The sequence below is a fragment of the Entelurus aequoreus genome, linkage group LG05, assembly GCF_033978785.1.
Source record: "Entelurus aequoreus isolate RoL-2023_Sb linkage group LG05, RoL_Eaeq_v1.1, whole genome shotgun sequence".
Classification (NCBI taxonomy): domain Eukaryota; kingdom Metazoa; phylum Chordata; class Actinopteri; order Syngnathiformes; family Syngnathidae; genus Entelurus; species Entelurus aequoreus.
Genome location: NC_084735.1, coordinates 12,087,429 through 12,105,225, shown reverse-complemented (window position 1 = coordinate 12,105,225; position 17,797 = coordinate 12,087,429). Strand labels below are relative to the sequence as shown.

The window sequence follows — 17,797 nt, the reverse complement described above, 5'->3', positions numbered from 1 at the left end:
TTTCCTTCACTCAATAATATATACTAGGGTTGTCCCCATACCAATATTTTGGTACCGGTAAATGTATTTTTTCGACACTACTCTAAATAAAGCGGAGCACAAAAAAATTCATTATAGTCTTCATTTGAACAAAAAATTTTAGTGTACATGAAACATATGTTTATTATTGTCATTTAGTCCTTAAACAAAATAGTGAACATACTAGACAACTTGTCTTTTAGTAGTAAGTAAACAAACAAAGGGGCAGACTGGCTCATACATGCACGTGTGTCCTCCACTGTTGCCATTTCTAATGCAAAGTATCGTGTAGTGGTAACTTCAAATATGTCAGTAACCCTAACCCTAACCCTAACTCTAACCCTAACCCTATGGAAGCGCTAAAAACTACAACATGGCTGGCGGGGAGAAGACGCTGTCGAAGTGGAGGCACGTAGATACGAGCGCCCACAAAAAGGTGTGTAAAACGTCATCCATGCGACGTTATGTAGACCAGTGTTTTTCAACCTTTTTTGAGCCAAGGCACATTTTTTGCATTGAAAAACTCCTGAGGCACACCACAAGCAGAAATCATTAAAAAAAACAAAACTCCGTAGCCGATATTGACAATAAAAAGTAGTTTTCGCAATTGTTGGATATAAATTCAAACCATAACCAAGCACGCATCACTTTAGCTCTTGTCTCAAAGTAGGTGTACTGTCATGACCTGTCACATCACGCCGTGACTTATTTTGAGTTTTTTTTTGCTGTTTTCCTGTGTGTAGTGTTTTAGTCCTTGTCTTGCGCTCCAATTTTGGTGTTTTTTTCCTGTTTCCTGTCTCATGTCTTCCTTGAGCGCTATCCCCCGCACCTGCTTTGTTTTCGCAATCCAGACTATTTAAGTTGTGCGGACGCTTTCCTTCTTTGTGGGGACATTGTTGATTGTCATGACCTGTACGGATGTACTTTGTGGACGCCGTCTCTGTTCCACACGCTGTAAGTTTTTGCTGTCATCCAGCATTTTGTGTCTTGTTTACTTTGCAGCTAGGTCAGTTTTAGTTTCGTTTTGCATAGCCATGCCTTAGCTTCGATGCCTTTTTCTGTGGTATAGCTCGGTTGGTAGAGTGGCCGTGCCAGAAACTTGAGGGTTCCAGGTTCGATCCCCGCTTCCGCCATCCCAGTCACTGCCGTTGTGTCCTAGGGCAAGACACTTTACCCACCTGCTCTCAGTGCCACCCACACTGGTTGAAATGTTACTTAGATATCGGGTTTCACTATGTAAAAGAGCTTTGAGTCACTAGAGAAAAGCGCTATATAAATATACTTCACTTCTTAGCGGCACTCACCTTTTGTTTATTTTTGGTTAAAGCATAAGATACCTTAGTACCTGCACGCTGTCGTCTGCATATTGTGATCACGACACAACGTGTTTCCGACATCTACAAAGCAATTAGCTCCCCGCTGCCACCTACTGATATGGAAGAGTATTACACAGTTACTCTGCCGAGCTCAACAATTTTTTGATTGATTGATTGAGACTTTTATTAGTAGGTTGCACAGTGAAGTACCGCACAATTGACCACTAAATGGTAACACTCGAATACGTTTTTCAACTTGTTTAAATCGGGGTCCACTTAAATTGATTCATGATACAGATATATACTATCAGATATATACTATATCATCATAATACAGGACTCTCACAAGATAATCATCAGGGTATATACATTGAATTATTTACATTATTTACAATCCGGCACATTATTTACGGATTATAATTACTTAAAAATTATATATATATATATATTTTAAATATTTTTAACCCAGTTAGGTGAAATTACATAATCTCACACAGCACACTAGTGTGCCGCGGCACAGTGGTTGAAAAACACTGATGTAGACCACAAGGAAGTCTTTTACAAGTTGAAAGAAAACTGCACTTTTTTAAAAAATTGTTCTCAATTCTTCATCATTTTCTGTGTCTAAGTAGTAAAAAAAAACTGCTAGTGCGAGGCAGCTAACAACATGGTATTGAACTATTCTCTTGGTAAAGCGCTGGAAGGAAGATTCCAATGACCTGGCGTGACCTGCATAGCGACGTTGTTCTTGGAAGAGCTAACACAGAGGAACTACTTTTCTGGCGCCTTGCTCACACTGCTCCTTCGAGCAAAAGTAGCAGCTTTTTTTTTTTTTAACTAGCTGGTGTTGGTAAGTAACATGTAACTATTTACTGTATTACATGTTGAAAAAGTAGTCAGTGACTCTCCATTTGTGTAGTTATTAGCCGCAATGCTAATGCTAACAAGCTAACGCCAAATCCAATGGGACATTTATTATTGATATATTGTTATTTACAGGTAAAAAATGATATTTATTATTGATATGATGTTATCTACAGATAAACACCGACATGTATTATTTATATATTGTTATTTACAGATAAACACTGACATTCATTATTGACATATTTTTATTTACAGATACACACTGACATGTATTATTGATATATTATTTACAGATAAACACTGACCTTTATTATTGATATATTGTTATTTACAGATAAACACTGACATTTATTATTGATATATTGTTATTTACAGATAAACACTGACATTCATTATTGATATATTGTTATTTACAGATAAACACTGACATTTATTATATATATATGTATTGTTATTTACAGATAAACACTGACCTTTATTATTGATATATTGTTATTTACAGATAAACACTGACATGTATTATTGATATATTGTTATTTACAGATAAACACTGACCTTTATTATTGATATATTGTTATTTACAGATAAACACTGACATTATATATATATATATATATATATATATATATATATATATATATATATATATATATATATATATATATATTGTTATTTACAGATAAACACTGACATGTATTATTGATATATTGTTATTTACAGATAAACACTGACATTTATTATTGATATATTGTTATTTACAGATAAACACTGACATGTATTATTGATATATTATTATTTACAGATAAACACAGACATTTATTATTGATATATTTTTATTTGCAGATAAACACTGACATTTATTATTGATATATTGTTATTTACATATAAACACTGACATGTATTATTGATATATTTTTATTTACAGATAAACACTGACATGTATTATTGATATATTGTTAATTACAGATAAACACTGACCTTTATTATTGATATATTGTTATTTACAGATAAACACTGACATGTATTATTGATATATTGTTATTTACAGATAAACACTGACATGTATTATTGATATATTGTTATTTACAGATAAACACTGACATTTATTATATATATATATATATATATATATATATATATATATATATATATATATATATATATATATATATATATATATATATATATATATATATTGTTATTGACAGATAAACACTGACCTTTATTATTGATATATTGTTATTTACAGATAAACACTGACATTTATTATATATATTGATATATTGTTATTTACAGATAAACACTGACATGTATTATTGATATATTGTTATTTACAGATAAACACTGACCTTTATTATTGATATATTGTTATTTACAGATAAACACCGACATTTATTATATATATATATTGTTATTTACAGATAAACACTGACCTTTATTATTGATATATTGTTATTTACAGATAAACACTGACATGTATTATTGATATATTGTTATTTACAGATAAACACTGACATTTATTATATATATATATATTGTTATTTACAGATAAACACTGACCTTTATTATTGATATATTGTTATTTACAGATAAACACTGACATGTATTATTGATATATTGTTATTTACAGATAAACACTGACATGTATTATTGATATATTTTTATATACAGATAAACACTGACATGTATTATTGATATATTGTTATTTACAGATAAACACTGACATGTATTATTGATATATTTTTATATACAGATAAACACTGACATGTATTATTGATATATTGTTATTTACAGATAAACACTGACATTTATTATTGATATATTGTTATTTACAGCCCATTTTTGCACTATGTTATGTTATGTTAGGATGTTAGGGCTATGTTATGTTATGTTATGTTAGGATGTTAGGGCTATGTTATGTTATGTTAGGATGTTAGGGCTATGTTATGTTATGTTATGTTAGGATGTTAGGGCTATGTTATGTTATGTTAGGATGTTAGGGCTATGTTATGTTATGTTAGGATGTTAGGGCTATGTTATGTTATGTTAGGATGTTAGGGCTATGTTATGTTATGTTAGGATGTTAGGGCTATGTTATGATATGTTAGGATGTTAGGGCTATGTTATGTTAGGATGTTAGGGCTATGTTATGATATGTTAGGATGTTAGGGCTATGTTATGTTATGTTATGTTATGTTATGTTATGTTAGGGCCACATTACATCCCTCATAAAAAGGAAGAGTGCTCCTCCTCCCTTCTTCCTTCTCGCATCTTCAATCTGCCGCCAAAGAATGGAAGTCAAATGAATGTAATCCATCACGCTGATGCATCACCATAAGGGCACGTTAGCGGGACGGGACGAGGGCCCTCGTCTTCATCAGCGTGAGCGTAGTACCCTAGGGCTGATGTATGCCTACTTTAATGGCTCCTCCACGTGCTCAAACGGATGATTAGTGTTTTGGTCGGGAGCTCGTAAAGTCCACTCCTCCCGTGGCGTACCTTTTCATTTGAATCCGAGCGTGAAATGTTGTTTTCACAGAGACATTTTACTGCTGCGCTACATGTGATAAACCTGATGGAGGACACCTGCTTATTAATGCTGCTTACCTTTCCATGCTGCTTACCTTTCCCTGCTGTTTATTAGCTCTTCTTCTGCTGGATATCTGCGCCGATATCGACACAGGTTACAAACATGATATCAGTGATATCACTGAAGTATTTGCATGTTTACTTTTTCTCTACACTTTTAGCCTTTTTTAAAAGCATCCACAGTCTGTGGTGCCCTCAGGTGGTCAGGGGGAGCGTTCCACAGACTGGGAGCGGCGAGTTGAAAATCTACTCCCTGTTTTGTCCATAGCGTTTCTACTTCGTACGGATTCTTCCTTCGTCAATCCGAGCAACGTTTGTAAGTTTTACAATATAACTAAAACTATTCTTACTTACTAAAGCGTCCCATGTGTGATGTCTGTAGGAGTGTTTTTGTGCATATTTAATTATCAAGCCAGCCTCGTTAGCATTAGCTAATATGCTAACTTGTTTACGAGTGTCTGTGTTAGTATTATTAACTGCACAGGTTAGAAATATGACTGAATTATCATTTAATTGATATCAATGAAGTATTTGCATATTTACTTTTTCCCTACGCTTTGAACCCTGCAGCTAACTTATGGACATTTCTTCGCTAACGACCATAATGTTTTGTAGTCAACAAATAGTTTTTTTTTTTATAGAACACAGACCGAGACACTGGAAAGGTGTGTTATTGTTGGTGCTACGGCGCCATCTTTTGGACTAATTTGCTAACTGCAAAAATAATGATAATAATAGATTTTATTTGTAAAAAAAACACTTTACATTAAACATTTACATTGTATTAAATTTTTTTTAAAAAAGATACAAAAAAAAGAAAGAAAATATAACCTAGAACTAGCACGCATATATCTAAAAAAAGGCTTTTTTAAAAAGAAGGGTTTTTAAGTCATTTTCAAAGGCATCCACAGTCTGTGGTGCCCTCAGGTGGTCAGGGAGAGCGTTCCACAGACTGGGAGCGGCGAGTTGAAAATCTACTCCCTGTTTTGTCCATAGCGTTTCTACTTTGTACGGATTCTTCCTTCGTCAATCCGAGCAACGTTTGTAAGTTTTACAATATAACTAAAACTATTCTTACTTACTAAATCGTCCCATGTGTGATGTCTGTAGGAGTGTTTTTGTGCATATTTGTACGTAATGTAATCAAGCTAGCGTCGTTAGCATTAGCTAATATGCTAACATGTTTACGAGTGTCTGTGTTAGTATTATTAACTGCACAGGTTAGAAATATGACTGAGTTATCATTTAATTGATATCAATGAAGTATTTGCATATTTACTTTTTCCCTACGCTTTGAACCCTGCAGCTAACTTATGGACATTTCTTCGCTAACGACCATAATGTTTTGTAGTCTACAAATAGTTTTTTTTTATAGAACACAGACCGAGACACTGGAAAGGTGTGTTATTGTTGGCGCTACGGCGCCATCTTTTGGACTAATTTGCTAACTGCAAAAATTATAATAATAATAGATTTTATTTGTAAAAAAAACACTTTACATTAAACATTTACATTGTATTAATTTTTTTTTTTAAAAGATACAAAAAAAAAAAGAAATATAACCTAGAACTAGCACGCATATATCTAAAAAAAGGCTTTTTTAAAAAGAAGGGTTTTTAAGTCTTTTTCAAAAGCATCCACAGTCTGTGGTGCCCTCAGGTGGTCAGGGAGAGCGTTCCACAGACTGGGAGCGGCGAGTTGAAAATCTACTCCCTGTTTTGTCCATAGCGTTTCTACTTCGTACGGATTCTTCCTTCGTCAATCCGAGCAACGTTTGTAAGTTTTACAATATAACTAAAACAATTCTTACTTACTAAAGCGTCCCATGTGTGATGTCTGTAGGAGTGTTTTTGTGCATATTTGTACGTAATGTAATCAAGCTAGCGTCGTTAGTATTAGCTAATATGCTAACTTGTTTACGAGTGTCTGTGTTAGTATTATTAACTGCACAGGTTAGAAATATGACTGACTTATCATTTCATTGACATCAATGAAGTATTTGCATATTTACTTTTTCCCTACGCTTTGAACCCTGCAGCTAACTTATGGACATTTCTTCGCTAACGACCATAATGTTTTGTAGTCAACAAATAGTTTTTTTTTTGTAGAACACAGACCGAGCCACCGGAAAGGTGTGTCATTGTTGGCGCTACGGCGCCATCTTTTGGACCAGTTTGCTAACTGCAACAATAATAATAATATATTTTATTTGTAAAAAAACACTTTACATTGAGCAAACAACCTCAAAGTGCTACAGTGTATTAAAGAAAAAAAAAGATAATACAAATAAATACAAATACAATTAGAACTAGCACGCATATATCTAAAAAAAAAAAATGCTTTTTTGATAAGCATCCACAGTCTGTGGTGCCCTCAGGTGGTCAGGGAGTGAGTTCCACAGACTGGGAGCGGCGAGTTGAAAATCTACTTCCTGTTTTGTCCATAGCGTTTCTACTTCGTACGGATTCTTCCTTCGTCAATCCGAGCAACGTTTGTAAGTTTTACAATATAACTAATTTTTTTTCACAAAAGACTTTAAGTTGGTAGTTTTTTACCTGCACTTTGAACCCTGCGGCTTATAAAATGGAGCGGCTAATTTATGGATTTTTCTTCGCTGGTGGCTATGACGACAATCATTTTATGCAAAAAAAAAAACAAGCAATAACACTGAGAGGGTGTTTATTTAGCAGTTTTACCGGCAGTTCATTATTTTCGCCATCCATAGCGTTTTTACTCGTATGGATTCTTCAATCATCACTCCCAGCAATGTTTTCTAAGTTTTACAATATAACTACAACTATTCTTACTTACTAAAGTGTCCCATGTGTGATGTCTGTAGGAGTCTTTTCATGCATAATGTAATCTTAATGTCTTGTTAGCATTAGCTATTATGCTAATAGTATTATTAACTTACAATGGCATTCTTTTTGTATTGTTTCCACTTTCACAAATTCCTCAGTAAATTCACCAGAGTCAGCGTGGAGTTATTGAGTTTGTTTAGCTGATTGGAGAGCTAGCTTGCGCAGCTAACAGGTCCATGACCATGACTTCTGTTTTGTTTGATCAGCCATTTTACTGCCCTGTTACAGACACCATTAAGGTATGTAAATAAACATTTACAGAATGTATCGTGCCGGTTTATATCTGCGGCTTAAAGTCAGTTAATATATGTAAAATTATGTTTTTCTTCTAAAATGCAATAGATTACTCCCATTAGCTTCATTGTTAGCCATTTGCCGTGTATTACAAATTAGAATGCTTGGTAAAAAACAAAAATAAAAGTTTTTTTCGCTTACATTAGAATGGTAAATAATGGGCAAAATAAAAACAAGTTCGGTTTTTAGTAGAGTTGTCCGATAATATCGGTCTGCCGATATTATCGGCCGATAAATGCGTTAAAATGTAATACCGGAAATTATCGGTATCGTTTTTTTAATTATCAGTATCGTTTTTTTTTCTTTTTTTTTCTTTTTTTTATATATATATTAAATCCACATAAAAAACACAAGATACACTTACAATTAGTGCACCAACCCAAAAAACCTCCCTCTCCCATTTACACTCATTCACACAAAAGGGTTGTTTCTTTCTGTTATTAATATTTCTGGTTCCTACATTATATATCAATATATATCAATACAGTCTGCAAGGGATACAGTCCGTAAGCACACATGATTGTGCGTCCTGCTGCTCCACAAATAATACTAACCTTTAACAGTTAATTTAAAAAAATGTTCATTAATTACTAGTTTCTATGTAACTGTTTTTATATTGTTTTACTTTCTTTTTTATTCAAGAAAATGTTTTTAATTAATTAATTAATTAATTAATTAATTTATTTATTTATTTATTAATTTAATTTATTTATCTTATTTTATTTTATTAATTTTTTTAAAAAGTACCTTATCTTCACTATACCTGGTTGTCCAAATTAGGCATAATAATGTGTTAATTCCACGACTGTATATATCGGTTGATATCGGTATCGGTTGATATCGGTATCGGTAATTAAAGAGTTGGACAATATCGGAATATCGGATATCGGCAAAAAGCCATTATCGGACATCCCTAGTTTTTAGTTTAGGAAACTAAAAAAAATGCAGTTCATTTGACTTCTGTTTTGTTTGATCGGCCGTTTTACTGCCGCGTGCAATCAATTAAGGTGTGTAAGTAAACATTTACAAGATCTTTGGTACTAGTATTAGGTGCTGTGCAGGTAAATTATGTAGAAATATTTATTTCTTCTAAAATTTAACTACCTGTGCGTTCTATGGCACGGAAACTACCGTATATAAGTTAAAAAAACATCGTATTTTATTTTTTTGACTAAAATTCATGTCTGTTGCGGTTCAGGACTTGTTTAAGCACCGACACTGATAATACTTGGTACGTGTGTCAGCTGGAATGTAAACAAAACTCTTTTGAAGTTGGGGTAACAGTGGGATGGTGAGCAGGACTCCCGGCAGACTCTACCCACCCGTATGGCGGTGGAGGCGATCTGGAGGTGGTGCAGCCGGCGCAGGGTGCTCTCCCTGTCGGTGAAGTAGGAGGCGGCCAGTTGGTGGAGCGCCTCCAGGGTGATGGGCTCGCTGGCGTTCTTGCCGGCGGACGAATCCTCCGCCAGCTTCCTTTTGTCCACAAAGATGGTTAAGGACTCCTCCCCTGATGAAAGTCACACATGGGGGGGGGGGGGGGGGGGGGGGGGGTCATTAGCTCCGACCGCGCAGCGCTAATCACCTTTAATTAGCATCTTTGCATATTAGCCTGGCAAGTAGTCATTAAGTGTCTGGAGGAAGGTTGGCAGATGAGGAATGTCATCATCATTAACCAGCAGGATGCCACGATATCACTTGAGTTGATATCATCTGATCAATACGAGTCAGTGTGTGATTGGTGGAAAAGTGACGCTCATTAGTGTCCGTCTAAAAACTGTCAAACAGGTGATATAATAATAATTGTTGTCGACATCACCACTGTTGATCCTGTGTATTGTTGAATGGTTGGATGAACACACACATTTATGTAGTTCTTACCTTCTGGAGACCTCCGACCTATTTAGGACCAGCCTTTCCACATATATAAAGATGTGTATTTACAACATTAATAATATATACATAATATGCAAATATAAAAAATAAAAACTTTTAGTTCATTATTTTTTTCCTTAATGTTTTGTTTGGAATTGGTTTTTAATCTTTATCATTTACTTCAAAGTTATTACAGTATGTCTCTCTCTCTCTTTATTTATATATATATATATATATATATATATATATATATATATATATATATATATATATGTATGTATGTATGTATGTATGTATGTATGTATGTATGTATGTATGTATGTATGTATATATATATATATATATATATATATATATATATATATATATATATATATATATATATATATATATATATATATATATATATATATACGTATGTATGTATGTATGTATGTATATATATATATATATATATATATATATATATATATATATATATATATATATATATATATATATATATATATATATAAATAATTTTTTAAAATAATTTGGCAAAAATTATTTAAATATATATATATATATATATATATATATATATATATATATATATATATATATATATATATATATATATATATATATATATATATATATATATATATATATATATATATAATTATACAAAAGGGGCGCATTACAATTTCTACACACACTTGTTATTTCATATGTTGGCCAGAGGAGGAGCACTTCACATTTTGACACACTATCGACAATATACTACATGTAATATGACATAATAACATGACATGTTATTATGAATGTTACTACATGACATATATACTTACATCATGTATATATTACATGTTATTATGAATGTTACTACATGACATATATACTTACATCGTGTATATATTACATGTTATTATGAATGTTACTACATGACATATATACTTACATCGTGTATATATTACATGTTATTATGAATGTTACTACATGACATATATACTTACATCGTGTATATATTACATGTTATTATGAATGTTACTACATGACATATATACTTACATCATGTATCTATTACATGTTATTATGAATGTTACTACATGACATATATACTTACATCGTGTATATATTACATGTTATTATGAATGTTACTACATGACATATATACTTACATCATGTATATATTACATGTTATTATGAATGTTACTACATGACATATATACTTACATCGTGTATATATTACATGTTATTATGAATGTTACTACATGACATATATACTTACATCGTGTATATATTACATGTTATTATGAATGTTACTACATGACATATATACTTACATCATGTATATATTACATGTTATTATGAATGTTACTACATGACATATATACTTACATCATGTATATATTACATGTTATTATGAATGTTACTACATGACATATATACTTACATCATGTATATATTACTTGTTATTATGAATGTTACTACATGACATATATACTTACATCATGTATATATTACATGTTATTATGAATGTTACTACATGACATATATACTTACATCATGTATATATTACATGTTATTATGAATGTTACTACATGACATATATACTTACATCATGTATATATTACATGTTATTATGAATGTTACTACATGACATATATACTTACATCATGTATATATTACATGTTATTATGAATGATATTGATGAATACTTAGGTCTACTACACTACTGTATTTAATGTTGTTATTTGGTTTAATTAGTCTTATTTTGAAGTTCCACAGTTGTTTTGCAAAAGAGATAAAAGATGTTTGAACGCTCATATTAGACTTGAGAGGAACGCCTTTATGTTGCATCTGAGAAATAACGCCGGCTCAGTATTGGCTCACTCCTCGCCGCACATTTTGTGTGTGTGTGTGTGTGTGTGTGTGTCGTGTGTGTGTGTTTGTTGGCGTGTGTGTGTTAGCGCACCTCCCAGCGTGGCAGAGAGCAGGAGGTGGCTGCCATATTTCTTGATGAGGGTCTCGGTGATGGTGTTTAGCGAGGGTCGCCTCCCCAGCTGGCGGATGGTCTGCATGAAGTCCGGGTCGAGGGGCGGAGTCAGGCCGCCGCCGCCCAGACTGTCTCGTTTGTCCACCGCCAGGCTGTTGACCTTCCATCGACCAAACTCCCTGCAAACACACACACACACACACTTTAATGGCGTTGGTCACCTCACACGAGGTCGACGTTCCTCAGGTTACAAATGACGGTGCTTTTATTTTGACAGTAACACAGGATGGGCCTCCTCTACTAAAGGTTTGCTGGTGCTAAAAGACGTGCAAACTTGATCTGCTCATGTTGTGTGCCGTCACTTTAGCGTTTTATATACTAGGTCAGTGGTCCCCAACCACCGGGCCGCGGACCGATTGGTACCGGGCCGCACAATAATTTTTTTATTTTATTTTTATTTTTATTTTTTTTATGAAATCAACATAAAAAACACAATATATACATTCTATATCAATATAGATCAATACAGCCTGCAGGGATACAGTCCGTAAGCACACATGATTGTATTCATTTATGTAAAAAAAAAAAAAATATTTTTTTTTTTTGAAAAATACAATGTTTTGTATGTATTCTGTATTCCTGCTGTAGGAGCACTCGCGCTCAGGGGAGAGGAGCTACACTTCCATGTTTAGATATCAGTTTCATGCGTTAATAACACAAACTATGGATTTTTACGGTCATGGTTTGATTGTTGAAGGTGTTTGCTGATGTAATTTGTGATATTTCTACCTGAATAAGTCAACATCAATCGTGACTATTGGCAGGTATAATTTTTCATCATTAATAAGTGTACCCAAGACAGATAATTGCTAAGTTTTTATTAGCATGACTGGATAATTAGTTTGCTTTTTTAATGAATTTTCAAATAGCTTAACACAAAATTGACATAAACACATTTTTTTATGTATTTTGTATTCCTGCTGTAGGAGCACTTGCACGCAGGGGAGAGGACCTACACTTCCATGTTTAGATATCAGTTTCATGAAACTAAATAAGTTTGAAATGAAATTAAATAAGTTTCATTACGATCATGGTTTGATTGTTGAAGGTGTTTGCTCATGTAATTTGTGATATTTCTACCTGAATAAGTCAATCAATCGGGTTAGTTTGCAGATATAATTTTTCATCATTAATAAGTGTACCCAAGATGGATAATTAAGTTTTTATTAGCATGACTGGATAATTAGTTTGCTTTTTTAATGATTTTTCAAATAGCTCAACACAAAATTGACAAACACATTTTTGTATGTATTTTGTATTCCTGCTGTAGGAGCACTCGCGCTCCGGGGAGAGGAGCTACACTTCCATGTTTAGATATCAGTTTCATGCGTTAATAACACAAACTATGGATTTTTACGATCATGGCTTGATTGTTAAAGATGTTTGTTGATGTAACCTGTGATATTTCTACCTGAATAAGTCAACATCAATCGGGTTAATTTGCAGATATCATTTTTCATCATTAATAAGTGTACCCAAGACGGATAATTAAGTTTTATTAGCATGACTAGATAATTAGTTTGCTTTTTTAACGATTTTTCAAACAGCTCAACACAAAATTGCCAAACGCATTTTTTAAATGTATTTTGTATTCCTGCTGTAGGAGCACTTGCACTCAGGGGAGAGGAGCTACACTTCCATGTTTAGATATCAGTTTCATGTGTTAATAACACAAACTGTGGATTTTTACGATCATGGTTTGATTGTTGAAGGTGTTTGCTGATGTAATTTGTGATATTTCTACCTGAATAAGTCAACATCAATCGTGACTATTGGCAGGTATAATTTTTCATCATTAATAAGTGTACCCAAGACTGATAATTGTTAAGTTTTTATTAGCATGACTGGATAATTAGTTTGCTTTTTTAATGAATTTTCAAATAGCTCAACACAAAATTGACATAAACACATTTTTTAAATGTATTTTGTATTCCTGCTGTAGGAGCACTTGCACGCAGGGGAGAGGACCTACACTTCCATGTTTAGATATCAGTTTCATGAAACTAAATAAGTTTGAAATTAAATTAAATAAGTTTCATTATGGTTTGATTGTTGAAGGTGTTTGCTCATGTAATTTGTGATATTTCTACCTGAATAAGTCAATCAATCGGGTTAGTTTGCAGATATAATTTTTCATCATTAATAAGTGTACCCAAGATGGATAATTAAGTTTTTATTAGCATGACTGGATAATTAGTTTGCTTTTTTAATGATTTTTCAAATCGCTCAACACAAAATTGACAAACGCATTTTTGTATGTATTTTGTATTCCTGCTGTAGGAGCACTCGTGCTCCGGGGAGAGGAGCTACACTTCCATGTTTAGATATCAGTTTCATGCGTTAATAACACAAACTATGGATTTTTACCATCATGGTTTGATTGTTGAAGGTGTTTGCTGATGTAATTTGTGATATTTCTACCTGAATAAGTCAACATCAATCGTGACTATTGGCAGGTATAATTTTTCATCATTAATAAGTGTACCCAAGACAGATGATTGCTAAGTTTTTATTAGCATGACTGGATAATTAGTTTGCTTTTTTAATGAATTTTCAAAAAGCTCAACACAAAATTGACATAAACACATTTTTTAAATGTATTTTGTATTCCTGCTGTAGGAGCACTTGCACGCAGGGGAGAGGACCTACACTTCCATGTTTAGATATCAGTTTCATGAAACTAAATAAGTTTGAAATGAAATTAAATAAGTTTCATTATGGTTTGATTGTTGAAGGTGTTTGCTCATGTAATTTGTGATATTTCTACCTGAATAAGTCAATCAATCGGGTTAGTTTGCAGATATAATTTTTCATCATTAATAAGTGTACCCAAGATGGATAATTATGTTTTTATTAGCATGACTGGATAATTAGTTTGCTTTTTTAATGATTTTTCAAATAGCTCAACACAAAATTGACAAAGGCATTTTTGTATGTATTTTGTATTCCTGCTGTAGGAGCACTCGCGCTCCGGGGAGAGGAGCTACACTTCCATGTTTAGATATCAGTTTCATGCGTTAATAACACAAAATGTGGATTGTTACGATCATAGTTTGATTGTTAAAGATGTTTGCAGATGTAACCTTTGATTTTTCAAGTTGAATAAGTCAAAATCAATCGCGACTATGTGCAGATATAATTTTTCATCATCAATAAATGTACCCAAGACAGATACTTTTCAAGTTTTTATTAGCATGACTGGATAATTAGTTTGCTTTTTTAATAGCTTAACACAAAATTGACATAAACACATTTTGTCGCAATACAGAATTTGTATTCCTGCTGTAGGGGCAATTGCATTCAGGGGAGAGGACCTACACTTCCATGTTTAGATATCAGTTTCATGCATTAATAACACAAACTATGGATTGTTACAATCGTGGTTTGATTGTTAAAGATGTTTGCTGATGCAACCTGTGATTTTTCAACTTGAATACGTCAAGATCAATCGCGATTGGTTGCAGATATAATTTTTCATCATTAATAAGTGTAATTTTTATTACCATGACTGGATAATTAGCTTGCTTTTATTAAATGTTTTTTAAACATTAGGATTTTTCATACAGCTCTACACAAAATTGACATGTACACATTTTTAAAATGTATTTTGTAGCAATACTGAATTTGTATTCCTGCTGTAGGAGCACTTGCATTCAGGGGAAAGGAGCGACACTTCCATGTTTAGATATCAGTTTCATGTATTAATAACACAAAATGTGGATTGTTAGGATCATGGCTTGATTGTTAAATATGTTTGTTAGTGTAATCTGTGATATTTCTACCTGAATAAATACTTCTGTTATTCTGTTTTGCAAATTAATCATATTCACATTGCTGCATGACAATGTCTTAAACATCTCGGTTTATTGATCACGTCTAATATTCAGCCTGCTAAACATTCTGTAATGAAGTGCTATCAACGAGAGCACGTTATTAAACAATACGCACTTTTTTAAAATTTGCCACACGTTGTCCCCCTCCTTATTCTTCAACTGATGTACTGGTATTTTTATTTAGGTAGAAATATCACAGGTTACATTACAAAACATATTTGACGCTCAACGCATGATCGTAATGTAAGACATTTCTCATTTTCTTACTGGAGTTAGACCAGGTGTTACGCGTAGCACTAATATTGTGAAGCCGGGAAGTGTGTGATTGGTTTGAGAAAATATGTTTTGAAGAATATAATGTGTAGAAAAGCTAGTCTTGTTTTGTCGGGAGAATGACTTGTAATGGCTTTGGACCTGGGATTTTCCATAATCCACCTTTTTTTAATTCATGCATGTCTGCTCGCTGTTTTCCTGTTTGTAGCTCAACGGTAACGGAACACCATTACGTTTTCCGTCGCTACGTTTTAAGGCCTACTGAAAGCCACTACTAGCGACCAAGCAGTCTGATAGTTTATACATCAATGATGAAATCTTAACATTGCAACACATGCCAATACGGCCGGGTTAACTTATAAAGTGACATTTAAAATTTCCCGGGAAATATCCGGCTGAAACGTCGCGGTATGATGACGTATGCGCGTGACGAAGTCAGAGTAACGGAAGTTATGGTGCCCCGTAGAATCCTATACAAAAAGCTCTGTTTTCATTTCATAATTCCACAGTATACTGGACATCTTTTGCAATTTGTTTAATGAACAATGAAGGCTGCAAATAAGACAGTTGTAGTTGGGGAGGAGATCTTGCCCCAAGTGGAGGAGTTCAAGTACCTCGGAGTCTTGTTCACGAGTGAGGGAAGAGTGGTTCGTGAGATCGACAGGCGGATCGGTGCGGCGTCTTCAGTAATGCGGGCGCTGTATCGGTCCGTTGTGGTGAAGAAGGAGCTGAGCCGCAAGGCAAAGCTCTCAATTTACCGGTCGATCTACGTTCCCATCCTCACCTATGGTCATGAGCTTTGGGTTATGACCGAAAGGACAAGATCACGGGTACAAGCGGCCGAAATGAGTTTCCTCCGCCGGGTGGCGGGTCTCTCCCTTAGAGATAGGGTGAGAAGCTCTGTCATCCGGGAGGAGCTCAAAGTAAAGCCACTGCTCCTCCACATCGAGAGGAGCCAGATGAGGTGGTTCGGGCATCTGGTCAGGATGCCACCCGAACGCCTCCCTACGGAGGTGTTTAGGGCACGTCCGATCGGTAGGAGGCCACGGGGAAGACCCAGGACACGTTGGGAAGACTATGTCTCCCGGCTGGCCTGGGAACGTCTCGGGATCCCCCGGGAAGAGGTAGACGAAGTGGCTGGGGAGAGGGAAGTCTGGGCTTCCCTGCTTAGGCTGCTGCCCCCGCGACCCGACCTCGGATAAGCGGAAGAAAATGGATGGATGGATGGATAGGTGGGATCGGTGTATTAGCAGCGGACTACAGCAATACAACCAGGAGGACTTTGTTGGAGCGCTAGCCGCGCTAGACGCGCTAGACGCGCTAAACGCGCTAGCCGCCGACCTCACCTTGACTTCCTACGTCCCCGGGCCGCCAAACGCATCGGGTGAAGTCCTTCGTCCTTCTGCCGATCGCTGGAACGCAGGTGAGCACGGGTGTTGATGAGCAGATGAGGGCTGGCTGGCGTAGGTGGAGAGCTAATGTTTTTAGCATAGCTCTGTGAGGTCCCGTTGCTACGTTGCTAAGTTAGCTTCAATGGCGTCGTTAGCACAGCATTGTTAACCTTCGCCAGCCCGGAAAGCATTAACCGTGTATTTACATGTCCACGGTTTAATAGTATTGTTGATTTTCTATCCATCCTTCCAGTCAGGGGTTTATTTTTTTTGTTTCTATATGCAGTTAAAGCTACTTCCGGTACAGGCAAGGCTTTTTTTTTTTATCAGCGAGCAAAAGTTGCGAACTTTATCGTCGATTTTCTCTACTAAATCCTTTCAGCAAAAATATGGCAATATCGCGAAATGATCAAGTATGACACATAGAATGGATCTGCTATTCCCG

General features: G+C 34.5%; 1 protein-coding gene across 1 annotated transcript in view; it reads right to left on the bottom strand.

Moving 5' to 3' along the window:
- Nucleotides 1–17,797, bottom strand: part of LOC133649603 (BMP/retinoic acid-inducible neural-specific protein 3-like) — a 71,087-nt gene that overhangs the window by 30,167 nt on the left and 23,123 nt on the right. The window contains exons 3-4 of the mRNA XM_062046217.1: nt 11,775–11,974; nt 9,268–9,452 (exon numbers count right to left, since the gene is read on the bottom strand). Of these exons, the coding sequence (XP_061902201.1) occupies nt 9,268–9,452; nt 11,775–11,974 (385 nt within the window). The remainder of the gene's footprint in view (nt 1–9,267; nt 9,453–11,774; nt 11,975–17,797) is intronic.